Source organism: Miniopterus natalensis, chromosome 12 (genome assembly GCF_054644295.1).
Source record: "Miniopterus natalensis isolate mMinNat1 chromosome 12, mMinNat1.hap1, whole genome shotgun sequence".
NCBI lineage: Eukaryota > Metazoa > Chordata > Mammalia > Chiroptera > Miniopteridae > Miniopterus > Miniopterus natalensis.
The window spans coordinates 2729881-2747841 of NC_142092.1; the positions used below are offsets into that span (position 1 = coordinate 2729881).

The 17961-nt window shown below is 40.5% G+C and overlaps 1 protein-coding gene across 1 annotated transcript in view; it reads left to right on the top strand.

Annotated features, from left to right (window-relative positions):
- Window positions 1–17961, top strand: part of IARS1 (isoleucyl-tRNA synthetase 1) — a 93891-nt gene that overhangs the window by 17030 nt on the left and 58900 nt on the right. Inside the window, exons 7-10 of the mRNA XM_087822504.1 lie at window positions 5913–6060; window positions 13746–13833; window positions 14118–14178; window positions 17152–17247. Coding sequence (XP_087678630.1) covers window positions 5913–6060; window positions 13746–13833; window positions 14118–14178; window positions 17152–17247 — 393 coding nt within the window. The remainder of the gene's footprint in view (window positions 1–5912; window positions 6061–13745; window positions 13834–14117; window positions 14179–17151; window positions 17248–17961) is intronic.

The window sequence follows — 17961 nt, forward strand, 5'->3', positions numbered from 1 at the left end:
TTTGAATACTTCATGGGATTCACTTCTGGCAAGTAGTGTTTCTGTTGAGAAATCAACTGACAGACTTATGGGAACTCCCTTGTATGTAACTTTCTCTCTAACTGCCTTTATGATTCTCTCTGTCTTTATAACCTGTTCCATTTTAATTATTATGTGTCTTGGTGCCGGCCTCTTTGTGTTCATCTTGATTGGTACTCTCTGTGCTTCCTAAAGTTGTGTGAAATTTTTTTCATCACCAGGTTAAGGAAATTTTCTGTCTTTAGTTCTTCAAATAGGTTCTCTATCCCTTGCTCACTTTCTTCTTCATATGGGATCCCTATGATGCAGATGCCATTGTTTTCACATTTTCCCATAGTTGCTCTAAACTATCCTCATGCTTTTTAATTCTTTTTCCTTTTTGCTGCTCTAATTGGGTGTTCTTGTTTGCAAATTGCTGATTCAGTACCCTGCTTCATCCAACATACTGGTTTCTCTTCCATTGTATTCTTGATTTCCAGTATGGTATTCTTTGTTTCTCACTGGTTCTTTTTCATGGTTTTTAGGTCCTTTTTCATACTGTGGTCTTTCTCCCTACATTTCTTGGTCATCCTTATTACCAGTAATTTGAACTCTTATCTGATAAATTGCTTTCCTCCATTTAATGTAGGTTTTTTTCTGTAGATTTCTCCTGTTCTTTCATTTGGGGTCAGTTTCTTGGTCTCCCCATTTTAGCTGTCTCTTTGTGTTTCTTTGTATGTATTAGATAGATCTGCCATGACTCTCAGCATTGGTATGGTGATCCACCATACCAATGTAGAGGTGTCTTGTGGGACTCAGTGGTGTAATCTCCATGATCTTCAGAGCTGGGTGCCCTAGAAATGTCCCTTGTGTAGATCGTGTCCCGTTTTAATTTTGTCTTGATTGCTGTTGACCTGTTTGTGGGTTAGATCAACCCTTGGGCTGGTTGGCTGTGAGGCTTATACAAATCATGTCCCTTTTTAATTTTGTCTTGATTGCTGTTGGCCTGTTTGTGGGTTAGATCAACCCTTGGGCTGGCTGGCTGTGAAGATTATACAAGACCATGGTGTGTAAACTGCTGTGCATGCACAGCTGTGACATGTCTTGTTGGGCTCAGTGGCACAAAATTCAGATCACTTGAACTCTGTGCTCCAGGAATGTTTCTTGTGGATTATGTGCACCTCCTATTTTAGTTCAGGGTGAATGCTTTTGGCCTTTTCGTGGGTGGAATTAACCCTTCAGGCTGGGTAACTATACAGGTAAACCTCAGTCACCTTGTTTGAGATGCTGCTTCTGAGGTGGGGTTGTTCCCAGGAGGATCTGGTGCCTGCTGGGATCCCCTTTTGGGTGTGCTGCTTGTGTAGCTAGCAGCATCGAGCTCTGGTATGGTCTGAACCCTACCACTGGTGTGTTGTGTCTGGGTCACTTGGGTGGGGTTCAAGTACTGGTTGCTGTGAGACATTGTGTGTAACCAGCCTTGGGATACTTGTCTATAGTTACCACACTGATCACTTTTTGTGTCTGTGTCTGAGGGACCTCAGTGTGCACGGGAGGGTCCTATGTGTGTAAAAGGGTCAGTTTCTTCCAGCATGGGGACAGATCTGTAAAAGGACCGAGTTTTGCTGAGGCCTGCCTTCACCTGTCGGCTACTCTGCATCCCCCTGAGATTGCCTGGTCTTCCTCCATTGTTTTCCAAAGAGAGACTATAGGGTGAGCCCAGGGTAACCAAGATAGGGCTTATAGATCACCTACTTGGAGATCACCCAGTCACACAATGAGGGGAAAGTAGCCCCTGGTTCAAAGCCAAACCCCTGTCACTGCCAGAGTCCCCATTCTAGTTCCCCCTAGAGGGTCTGCTTGCAGATTCAGGTAGGGTACAACCAGCTGTGCCCACTGTAGGAGCAACCTCAGCCACCCTGGGCTCAGTGATAGAGGACAGATCAAAAGTTTCCATTGGGGATGATTCCGGCCCACCCACAGGAGGGGGCTAATCACTTCATCCAAGTCCAAGACAATAGCCTCCAAATGTCTCACACTTTGAATGTTCCTGCTCTGAGCTACTCGTCCCTTCACCCCCATGGAACTTTGCCCAGCAAGGGTTTCCTGGACTTGGCAAGCTGATCAAATCAGTCTCCTGTTGGGGTGGTGCCAGCAACCTAGAGAGGGAGTACTTCTTCCTAGACTAGCCTGGGGCTGAACTCCCAGGAAGCCTGGATTTGCCTCCCCTCACTGCAGCCATACAGCCCAGCATTCACCTGTCTGGCCCTGGGGAGATACAGTCAGGAAATCCACCGACCCACCCACCCACACTGATGCCAAGTCACTGCTAGGTATAGCCAGCAGACCCCTCTGTAGGACCTGAGTACACCAGTGTTGGCCTCTCCAGCAGTCAATGTCTGGAGCGAACTCCTGAGGCTCTTGCTGTAACTTTAGAAGTGCACTTTGCCCAGGATAGTGCTGTCCAAGTCTCCCAGGCAGACAGAATCCCCACTGACTCCCACTGCCAGACAACACGCGAGCTCCTCTTCTCAACTGTTTCTCTGGGTTGGGGATCCACATGGGGGTTGAGAACCCTCAGTCCTAGGAGGAGGGAGTTCCACAGCTACAGTATCCTTCTGGTTTATCAGCCGCTGCTCCACCTGCATGAGGGGACTCTCCCTTTCCACTTCTCCACCCTCCTTTCCAGTCTCTGGCTTCTGTACTCCTTGGTTATAATATTTCAGATTAGCTAGTCTTCAGTTAGTTTTTCAGGTTGATTGCTCTGTGATTTAGCTATAAATCCTGTTTGGGGCTAGGGATTTGTGGGCACAGCGTCCAGCTACTCTGCAGCCATCCTGGAATCTTCCAAGTTTATTTTTAACTGCTGTATAGTGTTTCATATAACAAATAGGTTACAATTTATTCATTCTTCTGATAGACATTTGAGTGGTTTTGAAAGATATAGTTCCTTTTTGATAGTAACAATGTTACTAAAACATTTTTTAATACAAATCTTTGTGTACTTATGCTGGGTTTCCTTTGGCAACTAAGTTTTTACATGTTAGATCTCCATAACAGCTTGTGAGCCCCTAGAATTTTCAAAGATTATCCTCTTCCTAAGTAAACAAATACTTTCTCTTATTGGGAAAGAGCAAACTGTGCAGAAGTAAATTGAGTTTCAGGAGAAAGTCTTTCCAGTTGTTCCAAAGGGTAATCCAGTTTTTGGTATAGTTATTGTGAAATATTTGGAAACCATTAGAAGATATATAGAAGGAGAAAAAAGTTATAATCCTAGTACTCAAAGGTAATCATTAATGTTTTATTTAGATTTTCATTTAGAGGGTTTGTGTGTTTTTTTTAAGTTTAATTTTTTATGTTCATTTCTTTACATAATAAAGTTAATGTTTTATATCTTATTGCCTATTGCCTGGTTTAATCATAAAATGTTTTTTTGTTCCTCCATTTTCTTGCTCTACTCCATGTAGTTGCACAAAGTGAATATGTCTGTGAAGCCAGCACCCGGATAAAATAAAGAAATCCTTATCAACCTATCAGTAGCCCTCCCTGCTCATGGTCCCTTCAGGTTAAACACACACACTTCACCCCTACTTTCAACCACATGGATTGGTTTACTGATTCTAAGCTATATATAAGTGGAATCGAACAGTGTCTTCTTTTTTGTGTCTGACTTCTCTTGCTCAAGATTGTTTAAAGTCATCTTTTTTGTCTGTTTGTAGGTCACTATTTTCATTACTGTGTAGTATTTAGTTTATCCTACTGTTGATGGGCATTTCAGTTTGTGGTTCTTATCAGTAGTACTACATAGTAAATATTTTAGGCTTTGTGGGACAAATGCTCTCTGTTTCAAGTACTCAACTCTATGAAAACCGTTCTTAGTTCTTAGGCTGTATGAAAACAGGGTGCAGCCAGATTTGGCTTGTGGGCTGTGGTTTGCTGCCTTCCACTCTAACAGATACTAGCATAAAGTGCTCCAAAGTGGTCATACTGATTTATACTCCCACTAGACAGTTCTTATTACTTGGCATCCTGCCAATACAGCATTTTTTTCACTTTCACCATTCAGTAAATGTGTATTTGTTGCCTCTAAGGTTTGTTTTGTTTTGTTTTGTTTTTCTTTAATGAGCTGAATTATTATTGTAACTGAGTCCAATTTCCTACCCCTTGCCACACAGGAGCAAGTGAGTTCAGTGATAAGGTGTTGGGGCAAGGAAAGTGACTTTATTCAGAACACCTGAATGCCAAGATGGCAGGCTAGCATCCTAAACAACCATCTTAAGAAAGTACAGCATTCAGCCTTTTATGTCAAGGGAAGAGGAAGACAGGAGGGTGAAGAGGTGATTCACATCTGCAGGCATTTGCATGCCAGCAGAGGTCCAGGGAAGATTGTAAAGCTTCTTTGTTCTTGGTGTGTTGACTCTCATTGATGTGAGTCCATTCTAATCTTTGATAATCATTTTTGTACATACTTTATCTCCTCCAGAGCCACAAGCAGAATTTTTCTAATGATTTGTACATCTATATGCAAAACTAAGCAGCAGCTATTAACCTTAAGGACGTGGGAACCCCAAGCTTGAACAAGGTGGAGTCAGAGACCATGCATTTCACTCTTAAAAATTTAGCATATTACAAGTTCAAGTATATGTTGTTTCAGAATGACTCACTGAACTCACTTTTAGATTTAGGAATAAAGTCACTTTCCTTGCCCCAACACCTTATCACTGAACTCACTTTTAGATTTTGGAATGAAGAATATTTTCCTGTTATTTTGTTGAGGTGCTACTTTGTGGACTTACTATAAAATAGATCATTGTAATAGTGAAACCTCCATTATATATTCACTTGATACACTTAAAATGTTTTATTTGTGACTACAGTCACGCTATGCTTAAGGATCTGTTAGATGAATTTGTCCTTGTGAAAATATCAGGAGTGCACATACAAAAACCTAGATGGTACAGCCTCTTACACACCTAGGCTATGTGGTATAGCGTATTGCTCTGTAGGGGGGAAAATAATTTCCCTCTATCCTCTGGGTTCTTGGATAACATACTCTGTAATAAAACACAGATTAAAAGGAGAAAAACAAAAATGTTTAATAGCATGTATACCTCCCATATACATGGGAGAGAGCCAGGAAAACTCAGTAACTTGCCAAAATCACAGAAGCCACCGCCTTACATACCATCTACAGCTGAAGGCAAGAGACATTGGGGGTGGGAGGAGTCAGTTATGGGAGGTTAGCAGGAAAATTATAGTAAATAAAGGAAGGTTGTTATGCAGATTTAGTCATCTTCTGCACTGATACGAGTTTCTAAAGTAAGTTCTTCCTCTTACGGACATATGGAGTAGAGACACCCTTAGAAATGGAGATTTCTCTTACAAATGTAAATGTTTTTTACAAAAGGTAACTTCTATATGGCTTTCAGAGCTTCTCCAATATCTGCTGTTTCTTAAAGTTAATTGACCTAAAATAATCCTTATTTGAAGTAGACGCATTTTGGGATGACAAATTCTGTTTCCCTACAGCTACTAGACTACAAACCTCTATTGCATGTTACTATACTGAACATTGTAGGGAATTAGAACACGGTGCTGCTACATACTTGTGTCACTTGTTAGTCTAGCCTATAGGAATTTTTCAGCTTCAGTGTAATCTTAAGGGACCACTGCATATCTTCAGTCCATTGACCAAAATGTCCTTATGCAACATGTAATTATTAAAACTTTTAAAATATATTAAAAATATATTTGGAATTTCTTGCTTGGTATTTTATTTTTATAAACATGGCAAATGGTGTTTTAAAATAGCTCAGTTTATTCTGAAAATCAATTTATTCTTCAGGATTATTATTTTTTTCTTCCATGTCTATTGTTATGGGTTTTGTAAAAAGGTACTTTGTCTCATTTTATTTCAGGATGTTCAAGACCCTTCAGTATTCGTTACCTTTCCTTTGGAGGAAGATGGAAATGTATCTTTGGTTGCCTGGACAACGACGCCCTGGACTCTCCCTAGTAACCTTGCTCTCTGTGTTAATCCAGATATGCAGTATGTAAAGATTAAAGGTAAACGTGAGGCTGAGGCTGCTTACTTATGATTAATATGGATAAAGTAATTGTTAACATTTTGGGAAAGAATAGCAGTTATATTTCTTTTTGCAGTAAAAATAGAAGTTTTTAAAAAAGTGTTAGACTTACTCAGAACAATAACCCTCTAATAAAAGAGTTTTACTGTTTTGCTTTGTTTTCATATCTAATCTGTTAACAAAGTTCAGCCAAATAAATTTGAAGGTCTAATTGGCCTTATTAAGTGGGAAGCATCCCATCTAGTAACTAGAAGGGTGCTGCTAGATGTTGTACGAAATTATTTTTATAGGAAGAATGGGTGGGGTGAGCTATTCAGGAAAGAAGAAAGGATTATTTTTAGACCAGGATATTCGTTTTGTCTATGTGGGGGGTTTTTTTGTTTTGTTTTGTTTTTTGTTTGAGGGAAAGCTATTAGCAAAGGTTTTTTTATTATGTAGATTACTTCTTTTTTCTTTGGGGTGGATATGGTGAGAGTCTGTGCCATACATTGCCTTATTATTGGTATTGAATGGAAAATTCCAGACTGCTTCTAGGAGAGGTTGAAATATCAGTTAGGTCAAGTAATTAACCTAGGTTTGATATCATGGGCTTTTAATGTGCGTGAGGCCATTTTGGCTCTGTGGTTAACAGATTGAAAATACAATACACCAAAGGGCAAAATGGTACACAGATATAAAAAGTAAAAATTCCTTTATAATTGTCTGGTTTTAGTATACTTTTGCACATCATGCTCCTATTATAGATGAAGAACTGGAGATTCAGAGAGGTGGCGTCTCATCATTACCAGGAATCTCTGATGTTTGTGGGGTTTTTGTTGTTTGTTTGTTTTTATCCTCACCAGGGGTACATTCAACCAAGATACATGCCCTTGACGGGGAACCGAACCCTCCAGCCTTTGTTCCGCAGGCCAACGCCCTAATCACTGAACCAAACTGGTTGGGACTGTTTGTTTTTCAGTCCTCACTGAGGATATGTTTAGAGAGTGGGAGGAGGGGAGTTCCTCCCATGCCAGCCCAACTGGGGATCAGACCTGTAACCTTTTGATGTACGGGGAGATGCTCCAACCAGCTGAGGCACTCAGCCAGGACTCTGGTGTATTTTTTTTAAACACCATCAAGCAATTTTCTCAATTCAGATACTAGCTGTCTAGATTTAGCATCAGATCCCAGAAGTTAAAGCCTCAGTCTTACAAGACTGTCCCACCACCAACTCCCACTTCAGACTCCCAGTTGCAAATCCAGGTTGTCACCTCTGTTTCTGACTGACCCAGGACCTTCTCCTCAGGGTAGATTAATTTGCTGAAGCAGCTCCCAGAACTCAGAGAAACACTGTACTTGAGCTACATTACCAGTTTGTTATTAAAGGATATTGTAAGGCTACACATAAACAGCCAGATAAAGAAGTTCATAGGGTGATTCTGGGAGGGTTCAATCACAGCTTCTCTCTATGGAACTGGGGTGGGCTACATAGCATTCATCAGTTAGGAAATTCTAAGATTGGGTTGTTTGTTCACTTCCATTTGTTTCCAGGAAGTTTTTGATTTCTTCTTTGATCTTGTTGGTAACCCATTCGTTGTTTAATAACATGCTGTTTAGTTTCCATGTATTTGAATAATTTTGAGGTTTTTTTATAGTGGTTGATTTCTAGTTTTATACCATTGTGATCTGAGAAGATGCTTCATATGATTTCAGTCTTCTTGAATTTGTAGGGACTTGCCTTGTGCCCCTAACATGTGGTCTGTTTTTGAGAATGTTCCATGTACACCTGAGAAGAACGTGTATTCTGCTTCTTTGGGATGAAATGTTCTGTAAATGTCAATTAAATCCATTAGATCTACTGTGTCGTTTTAGTTCTTTTTTCCATGTTGATTTTTTTGTCTTGATGATCTGTCCGGTGTTGATAGTGGAGTGTTAAAGACCTCCACTATGATTTTGTTGCTGTCTATCTCCCCTGTAAAGCCCACCAAGAAATTTTTTATGTAATATGTGGGTGTTCCCATATTGGGTGCATATATATTTATAAGGGTTATTTCCTCCTGTTTGATCAATACCTTTAGTAGTGACCTTCTTTGTCTCTTGTTATGGTCTTTATTTTGAAGTCTATTTTGTCAGAAATAAGAATTGCTACTCCAGCTTTTTTTTCCTTTCCATTTGCATGGAATATTTGTTTTCCATCCCTTCACTTTTAGCCTGTGTTACTCTTCTGCTCTCAGGACAGTCTCTTGTAGACAGCATATATTTGGGTCATGTTTTCTTGTCTATTCAGTTACCCCATGTCTTTTGATTGGCGCATTTATTCCATTTACATTTAAGGTTATTATTGATGCATACTCATTTAATGCCATTTTTTCCCTTTATGCTGATGTACCTTTCTCAACATTCTTCTTAAAGTAGTCATTTTAGCATTGGTTGCAATGCTGGTTTCGTGGTACTGAACTTCTTTAGCCTTCTTTTGTCTGGGAAACTCTATTTCACCTCTTTTTTTTTTTTCTTTTTTCAAATATATTTTTGTTGATTTCAGAGAGTGAAAGGAAGACAGAGAGATAGAAACATCAATGATGAGAGAGCCATTGACTGACTGCCTCCTACACACCCCTTGCTGTGATTGAGCCCTCAACCCGGCCGTGTGCCCCAACCAGGAATCTAACCACAATCTCCTGGAGCATGGGTCAACACTCAACCAATGAGCCATGCTGGCCGAGCTCACCTTCAATATTTTAATGATAGCCTTGCTGAATAAAGCAGTCTTGGTTGGAGAATCTTGCTTTTCATTACTTTGAGAATTTCACGCCACTCCCTTCTGGCCTTAAATGTTTCTGTTGAGAAATCTGCTGACAGCCTTTTGGAAGCTTCCTTGTAGGTCACTGCTTGTTTCTCTCTTGCAGCCCTTAATGATCTTTCATTTGTCCTTAACATTTGCCATTTTAATTATGATGTGTCTTTGTGTGGGTCTCTTTGGGTCCCTCTTGTTTGGAACCCTCTGTGCTTCTGCAGTTTTGTGGCTTTCTCCTTCACCAGCCTAGGGAAATTTTCTGTCTTTATTTCCCCTACCAGTTTCTCTATTTCTCTATCCCTTGCTGACTTTCCTCCCCCTCTGGCATCCCTATGATGTGAACGTTGATTTGCTTCATCTTGTCCCAAAGTTCCCTTAAATTGTCCTCATACTTTTTTTAAGTGGTTTTTCTTTTTTTGCTACTCTGATTGGGTGGGTTTTTTCTACCTTATTTTCTAAATCCTTTATTCTGTCCTCTGTTTCATTGAGCATGCTTTTAATTCCATCCAGTGTATTCTTGATATCAGAAAGTATTATTCATTTCTGCCTGGTTCTTCTTTAATCATACCTACATCTTTTTTTCACGCTTTCACTAAGCTCTTGGACCTTCCTATTAAGTGTTTTGTGGTTCTCAATAATTTCCTTGAGCACCTTTATAACCATTACTCTGAACTCTGTTTCTGATAACTTGCTTAACTCCATCTCATCAAGTTCTTTTTCTGGAGATTTTTCCTTTTCTTTAGTTTGGGGGTGGTTGTTTTTGTCTCCCCATTTTAGTGACTCTTAATGTTTGTATCTGCATATTAGATATATTTACTGTCTCCCAGTCTTGTGGGGTGGGAATTTGTAGTGAATGTCCAGTGATACCCAGAGGTGTGTTTTCCTTATACTTCTGAGCTGTATGCTCTAGATGTTTCCCTTTTGTGGCTTTTTTAGGCTGTCATATTGTGATTGGGTCTAGTCTGTTTTTGACCCAGGCCTGGGAGGGCCTTCCTCTCAGGTTGGCTAGCTGTGAGGCTCAGCCATAACCATGTCGTGTGAGCTGTTTTACAGGTGCTGACAGGGCAAAACAAAACACAACCAAACTCCCAGGAAACAAGGGGTATCTTACAAAATATCCTGACAATCACAATGAAAACCCAAGAGAAAGTCAAATTGTGAGAGCTAAACAATAACACAAATACTAAAGCCAAAAAGAAACAGAAGAAAGGGTATTATTGCTAATACTTTTAAATGAAAAATAAAAAGTAGAAAATAGAGAAGCTACTGGAAGATAAAAGGGGCAGAGAAAAGACTCTGAAAGAAGGGCGAGCAAAATATAAGTTGACAGTAGGAATAGGAAAATTATTTAAAAAAAAAAAAGATGGGCTCAGCTTGTGTGGTTCAGTGGTTGAGCATCAACCTAGGATCCAGTAGATCTCGGTTCTATTCCATCAGTGCACATGCCCGGATTGCAAGCTTGATCCCCACTGGAGCCTGTTCAGGAGGCAGCGATCAGCGACTCTTGTCAGCCGATCTATTTCTCTCTCCCTCTGTCTGAAATATATGATATATTTCTTTTTTTAAAAAAGACAAAGACAGGAAGACAGAAAATGACATGGGGAGAAAAAGAAAGTTATGCCAATGGAACAAGAAGAGAGAGAGAGAGGTAAAGCGTGGTAGGGAAGGAATCCAATAAGAGATATGTGAGAAAACAGAGAAAAGCAATAAAGTTCATGATTGTAATGTTAGTATCCTAGCTGTAAATCGGAGAATATCAAGAAAATCTTGATAATAGAACAAAACAAAAAAACACAATCAAAGGAGGATAAAACAAATCCTTTTAAAATTAATTTAAAAATTCAAAACAATTTTAAAAATACATAAAAGGCTTTTTCCTCTTTTTTATATAAAAAAGTCAATCAGGTGAGTTTCATCTGGGCAGCTTATATTATCTGAGGCTCGCTGTTTTGTATGCTGATTTGGGTTTCCTGGGTGATACTTGTGTGTCAGCCAATGTCAGGAGCTGTCTAGGTTTGGCTCTGGTGTCCTTAAGTAGTTGGCAGGTCTGAGGCACTCCGTGAACCACCTCCTCTTGTCAACTACTTTGCCTCCCCCTTGTGGTTGGCTGGTCTTATTCCAGAGTCTTCTGTAGAGTCTTTAGGATGCAGGCCAGCTAGTGTATCTCAGGGTATCACTCCCCTTACTTAGAGGTTTTGCTGTCAGGCACTCACTGTGGAGAAATTAGTCTCTGCTCCACAGCCAGCTCCTCATTCTCTACCCTGTCCTCTGATTCTAGTTCCCCATGCACTGGCCTGCTGCAGGTTCAGATTCACTTCAGTCTGTCGCCTGTTCTATATGGGCCGTTTCAGCAGCCTGGGTTTAGTGGGATTGATCAGAGAGACTCCTGTGAGCATGTTGCCTGCCCAGCCTCCATAAGGTGTTTTAAGCTTTTTCTCCAGTTCCCAAACAGTAGTCCCTGAGATTCTTACTCTTGTAAGATGAGTAAGCCCCTCCTGAGATGTTTTCCCTTCTTCCCCCATCAAACTATGCTAAGCAGGGGTGGGGGACATCTGGGGCTTCAGTGAGCTGAACCAGCCCCATTTATGTTTGAAGTGGTGCTCCTAGCCTGCAGGAGAGGTAGGCATGCTCTGCCCCTCCTTTTCCAGATCTAGTTGGCTGATCTCACAGGGCACTCAGTTTAAACTCTCCACAATGCAGGCACAAATCCCAATTTTCATTGGCCTGTTTCCCCAGTGTAAGCCAGGATTGTGGATGTCCGTTCAGTAATCAAAAACATATTAAGTAACAAACAGCCCAGCCAGGCATGGCTCAGTGGTTGAGCATTGACCTAAGATCCAGGAGATCAGGGTTCGATTTCCAGTCTGGGCATGTGTCCAAGTTGTAGGCTCGATCCCCAGTCAGAAGTGTGCAGAAGGCAGCCAATCATTGATGTTTCTTTCTCCCTCTCCCTTCCTCTCTCTGAAGTCAATAAAGATATTTAAAAAATAAAAAAGTATTAAACAGGCAGAGAACCTGCTTTTCAAGGAGCTCGCACCCTTGCCCTTCAGATCCAAGCAGGAGGGGGTGACAAAGTCAGCCCCAGGCCGTTCTCCTGCACAGCTGATCTCAGTAAAGCTGGGGCACCTCCTCATGCTTCCTATCCCAACTCACTTCAGAGTAGGTTAAAAATCCCCTGAATCTCCACACTGGCAGTTCACGTCCCTCTGGCGGCAGGAGAGCTCTCTTCCCTTTCCCCGAGCCACACAGGTCCAGTCCTTTCTGGGGCTCTGTACAATGCCTAACAGGAAAGTACAGGGTCCCTTTAGGGCACTGCTGGGTGCAGCCCACAGGCCCCTTTCTACTTGGAAGCCACAAACTGCAGGACAGCCTGTTTTGTGGTCTGCACCTGGGGTGAATCTCTCATGCTGGCGATACTGCCATTAGGTGCATTGTTTCACTGGGAAGGCACGGCCCTCTCCTTGTAGGCACATTGTTCCCCTGCTTTGCACAGGCTCTCCTTCCCTTCTCCATCGCACCAGGTTTGAGATCCCTGCTCTTGGATGCCAGTCCACACTCCCAAAGGGAGAGAGCTTTGCAGCCTCTAACCCTAGGGGCTTGCAGCCAAGCACTGGCTTCAGGGGGATTCCCCCTTTCTACAACCTCCCTCCCTTATACCAGTCTCTACGATGTTTCTTCAGAGCTCCTTAGTTGAAATATGTCCAATCAGGTATATTTCCCTTGTTTTTCCAAGCTAGCTACACAGTATTTTAGCTGTAAATCCAGTCCCTGGCTAAAAGCAAGGGCATTCTGCTTCTTGTCAGAGCCACCATTTTCTGGAACCCCTCATTTTCTTACAGTGAACTGTATCGTATACATGTTATATGCTCTGGCAAATTCTTGGGTATGTCATACTTCATAGGTGGGAATTTAAGTTAGCCTGAGTTTTTATAATGCAGTTTGTCAGTATCTATTAAATTTTAAGTGTTTATATAATTGTTAAGCTTTTCTATATCTCAGTTAATAGCCTTCATTTCCAATAAGGGTGCAAAGAAACAAACAAGGATTCTGTATTCATACAGTGTTCATAGTAGCAGTGATTTGAAAACAATGAGTGTCTTTAGTATTAGTTGGTGTGTACTAATTAAAAAAACTTGTACTGCATTAAAAAGCTCTCTAAAAGAATAAGAAAGATATTTATACTAATATATGAAAAGATGTTCACAATGTATTATGTGAAACCAGATTTAAAACTATATTGAGTTATATCCCACAATTGTTTTTTAAAAATTACCCATTCAGCTCTGGCTGGGTTGATCAGGTGGTTGGAGTGTCACCCTGTACATCAAAAGGTTTCGGGTTCCAGTCCCAGTTTGGGGCATGTATGGGAGACACCCAATCGATATTTCTCACATAGCTCTTTCTCTCCCTTCCTCTCTCCCTAAAATCAGTTGACATGTCCTTGGGCGAGGACATATAAATCCACCGGTTCACGCACTGTACGTTACTATGTACATGGGAAAGGAGGGGGAGGAATAGTCGCTCAGTTGCTAGTGCCTGAGAGTGTGGAGGACTAGTATTTGTGAGCTTCTTGGTTGGTTACTGTTATGACTTTGAATCATTCATATATGATAACTTTGTAGGACAAAGTAAAGTTTAATTTACTTAAAATGGGTAGAGGTGCAATTAACAACAGTTGGTGAGCTGCCTGCAAGCTTTTGATGTTTGTGTCTTTAGTATAGTATGCAGAATGCAGTGTGTCCTAGCGTTCTCTGCAGTGCTGCTGCGAGTGCTGCGCATACTGGATGCGGGTGATACAGGAGCCCCTGGTGGTAGAGCTGTGTGATGCATGTCTGTAGAGCAGGCCAAAGTCTGACTGTCACTGGATTCTACTTTTTCTGTTGCTCTTATAGATGTTGTCAGAGGAAAAGCACTCATTTTAATGGAAGCCAGATTACCAGCCCTCTATAAATTGGAGAGCGACTATGAGATCCTTGAAAGGTAAATACACAAATCATTGACTTTGTGTGTGTGTGTGTCTCTAGTTTTAAAACATAAGACATAAACCCAAAAGCTGTATTCAAGTTTAGTCTTAGGTACTAATACCATTTTAAACACTAAGTAGTTAAGTACTATTTTAGTACTAGCATGTTTTAGTAACATGTGCCAACCTTATTGCCTAAGGAACAACTAAACCAGAAGGGAGTGGTGACTTGATGTGGCTACAACCTAATTTCTTTGGTATTTGAATCTAATTGTGAGTTTGCCTTTCCCCTTTTTTCTAGATTTCCGGGTGCCTATCTCAAAGGCAAGAAATACAGGCCCCTGTTTGACTATTTTGTGAAGGTGAGCTTGGGGAGCTCCATCCACCACAGTGGGCCTCCACCTCCCATGTGCAGCATTGGTGCTGGGGCAGTGTGATGGTGGCGAGTGTGCTCACGTGGTCCGGTGGTGACATTGTTTGCATGAGTGTGCCTGAAGACTGCTTTAGTGTTAACAGAATTAAATTATTTTTGTATTGCCTTCTTGTCTTAATGATTTTAAAAATACTTTTTTCAAATTCCATAAGAAATCACATTCCATAAGATTCACATGTTTATATATTGGTTGTTTATAGTCTACGTATCATCTACATATCGTAGACGAGGGAGTATTTTGGGTGTTTTTGGTTTTTACAAATTTAGGATAGTGCTCAGAATAAAACTGTGAGTAAAAGTAAACAGAGTTCATTTCCAGGAAATTGATTAGGTTGGTGCTTTAAATCTATGCACCACAACAGAGCTTATACATTTAGTAACTTAGTTTTCTTAGGAGTCATAAAGCTGTTTTATGTCATTTTCATTTTCTGACAACAGAATTCTCAGCTATAGTTGCAAACAACCAACCAACAGAAGATGAAGGTCAGCAGGAATGGGTCCTTACTGATCCTAGAGTAGAATGAGGAGCCGCACCCTGGGCTTGGCTTTCATATTGTGTAATAAGTGTATCCAGCGGGGCATAGCCTTCGCCGCCAAAACCTTGCCTCACGGCCCAGGATAAAGCATTTGCTTACTTCTGTGTTCTGTTTCAGGGCAGGGATAGAGTGTGGTTAATATAGTTGACCTCTGCCATATGGACCCCACAGTATTGTTCACATCTGTCTCTCCTTGAGTGTTTCCTGTCTCCTAACTAGTGACCCTTTTCCTCCTTACATGTTGCTACTGATGGATATCCCTATGTGTTGCCTGGTTGGTCCCTCCCTGTGAGCTTATAGTCACTTCGTTGGCCGACACATTCCTCGCCAGTTGCTCTCCGCTAGGCATGAGGCAGACCTGCTTCGTAGGCACACCCCCTAATATATCTTTTACTTTAAACATTTCTTTTACTTCTTTCAGACTGTCCTTTCTTTTTCTCCCTCCCTGTCTTTGTTTTCATTACATTTTCCTTCTGTTTAAAAAGCCCTTCACCTTTCTGTAATGTCATGTCTGCTTGAACTTATTCCACTCCGCAGGGCTGAACTTAGATGCCATCTGAAAAGCAGCATTTTCTGAAATGCCTCTTTGGTTTCCTCCTCTGAATAATGTCATTACTGCATTCTTCTCTCATGTATCTTAACTTTTGATTTATATTGTATTTGTGTTTGTCTTAAAACTCTTCCATTAGGTCAGTGACTCCTAAACTTTCTGAATTTTCAAACCCTATTGAGAACCCTCTCAGAAAATGAGCATGGACACTCTAGATAGGAGCTTTGGATTAAGTCAGTGAAATATGCACTTAGTACATAGACAACGAATAATACCTACCCATTCAGTTAGCTTCCTGAAATTTTTGTGGGACCTTCTGTGAATTTTAGACAGATGCTATAAGTTATTAGACTTAGGACAAAGTCATCTGAGATATATCTAAAATACACGTGTTCTGAAATATTAAATGAGAGCTATGAGAGTATGTGGGGCAGCACTATAGCGCTCTGTGATGACTGCTGACCAGTCTCAGACTCAGCAGGATAGGGTCCAGAGCTGGACCTGGAGAGAGAGGAATGCAGTGTGGGGTTTCTTGGTATACTGTTATAAACAACAAGATACCTATGTGTTCCCTGTTCCTGCATCTAATTTTTAGGACACACATATTCTCTCTCCATGTTTTAAATCATTGAAGACACCTCTCAGTACCTGTCATACCACACCAAAAACAATTCCTGGTGATTTGGGTTACAGCAATTAAAAATGTATAGTTATTTTTCCTGTTTAGTTTTTAAGCAAGTGCCAAATAATTAAAGAGCTGTGATGTAGTTGAAAATGATACTGTATTTGGAACCAGATTACCTTGTTTCAGGTCCTGGCTTCATTGTTGCTGGTTGTGTGATTTAGGCAAAACATTTCATCTTTGTTCTGAGTTCACCAGTGAAATGCAAATGCAACCAGAATATTTTTAGAACATGGAAATACTAATACCTTTTTCACAAGATTATAGATTTAATTGTGAAAATCATTTCTGATAGTACTTTTTGCAAAGGCAGAGAGTAAGAAAGCAAAGGGGTTTTAGTTGGACTAAAACAAAGAGCATGTACTAACCTAACTTTATTGTTGTTACAAAGGAAATCAAATTGAAAACATTTCTCCTCTGAGGGTCAAATGCCTGTAAATAGAACTTGTAGCGCTTGGCACCCTCATCCTGTTTCTTTCAAGGCTTGCCTTTTACTGCTAACGAGTGGGACTATAAGGAAAAAAAGCAAAGTGTATGCAGTGTTTGAAAATACAGTTGACCCTTGAACAAGATGCCAGTTCACTTATTTCACGGATTTTATTTAATCAACCATGAATAGAAAACAGTTTTTCGCGTTCCGAACTGCAGGTTAAAGATAGGGTTTTCAGTTTGTGGTTGGTTGAATTCAAGGATGGCAAGGGCCAACTGTAGAGTCAAAAGTTACAGTCAGATTTCCACTGCATGGGGATTGGTGCACCTAACCCCTGCATTGTTCAAGGGTTAACTATGTACCAGGGAATAATTTAAGGGGTATATTTTCTGAGACTATGATAAGTGGCATGCTGGGGGTAGGGGATCCGTCCAGGAGAAATAATGAAAAGGCCCAGTTTTGCAATAAGTAAGTTGGAAATTTTTCTCTGTAGTCTTCAGATAATTATTTCTTTGTAAGTGATGACTTACTCATGGCATAATATATAGAATTAGCATGTTTGTTTCCAACATGAATTATTGCCATTTCTATTACTGAAAATAATTTCGCATGTTAAGTTTTTCAGGCTCTAAAAATTGGTATCAAATTAATATAATGATACGGTATTGTTTCATCTTTTAATCCAGCTAACATTTCTTTTCCAGTATAAAGAGAATGGTGCCTTTACGGTGCTTGTTGACAACTATGTGAGGGAGGAAGAAGGCACTGGGGTTGTACATCAAGCTCCTTACTTTGGTGCTGTGAGTAGTACAAATCTTACAAATGTTATAAGAAGTAAATGTCAGTGGCCATTGATTTGTTGTCATCGTGTGTGTGTGTGTGTGTGTGTGTGTTTGACTTTGTGCATGCATACATGAGTGCGTTTGTGTGTTGGTCACCACTCTTGTTTAAGCCATGAGGTCAGCCACTTTTCAGGCTTATAAAACTTGTATCTGCAATTTCTTTTCACCCTGCGCTGTTTTCTGAAAATGGTGGGGTAAGGATGTTTGGTCTTTCTAAAAGGCATGCTGTGTTTTAATTCATTCATAATTGATATGTATTACATTTTGCTCTTTATGGTATGTAGTTCTCTGAGTTTTGACAAGGGCATACAGTCACACAGTCACCACAGTTAATCAAGGTTCCCATCACATCACCCCTGCTGTGTTCTTGGCTAAATACTGTATGATCAGAAGGGAGAATCTTACCTCTCTTCTCAAAGTGGTAGGTAGGGTGTGCTTAATTTTAAATTTTTCCCAAAGTAATTTTTTTGAAAATGTAATCTTTTGAACATAATTTGTATATGAGTAAAATAGAAGAGTGTAGGGGTTAAGGGTACATATTTTAGAGCAAACCAGACCTCATGTTAAGTCAAACCCCTGCAATAGCAGGCCAGTGTGTGGGTAAATTAGTTGGCCTGTTTGGATTTTCTTTTCCTTTTCTGTAACAGGGTGTTAGTACCTGCCTGTCTGGAA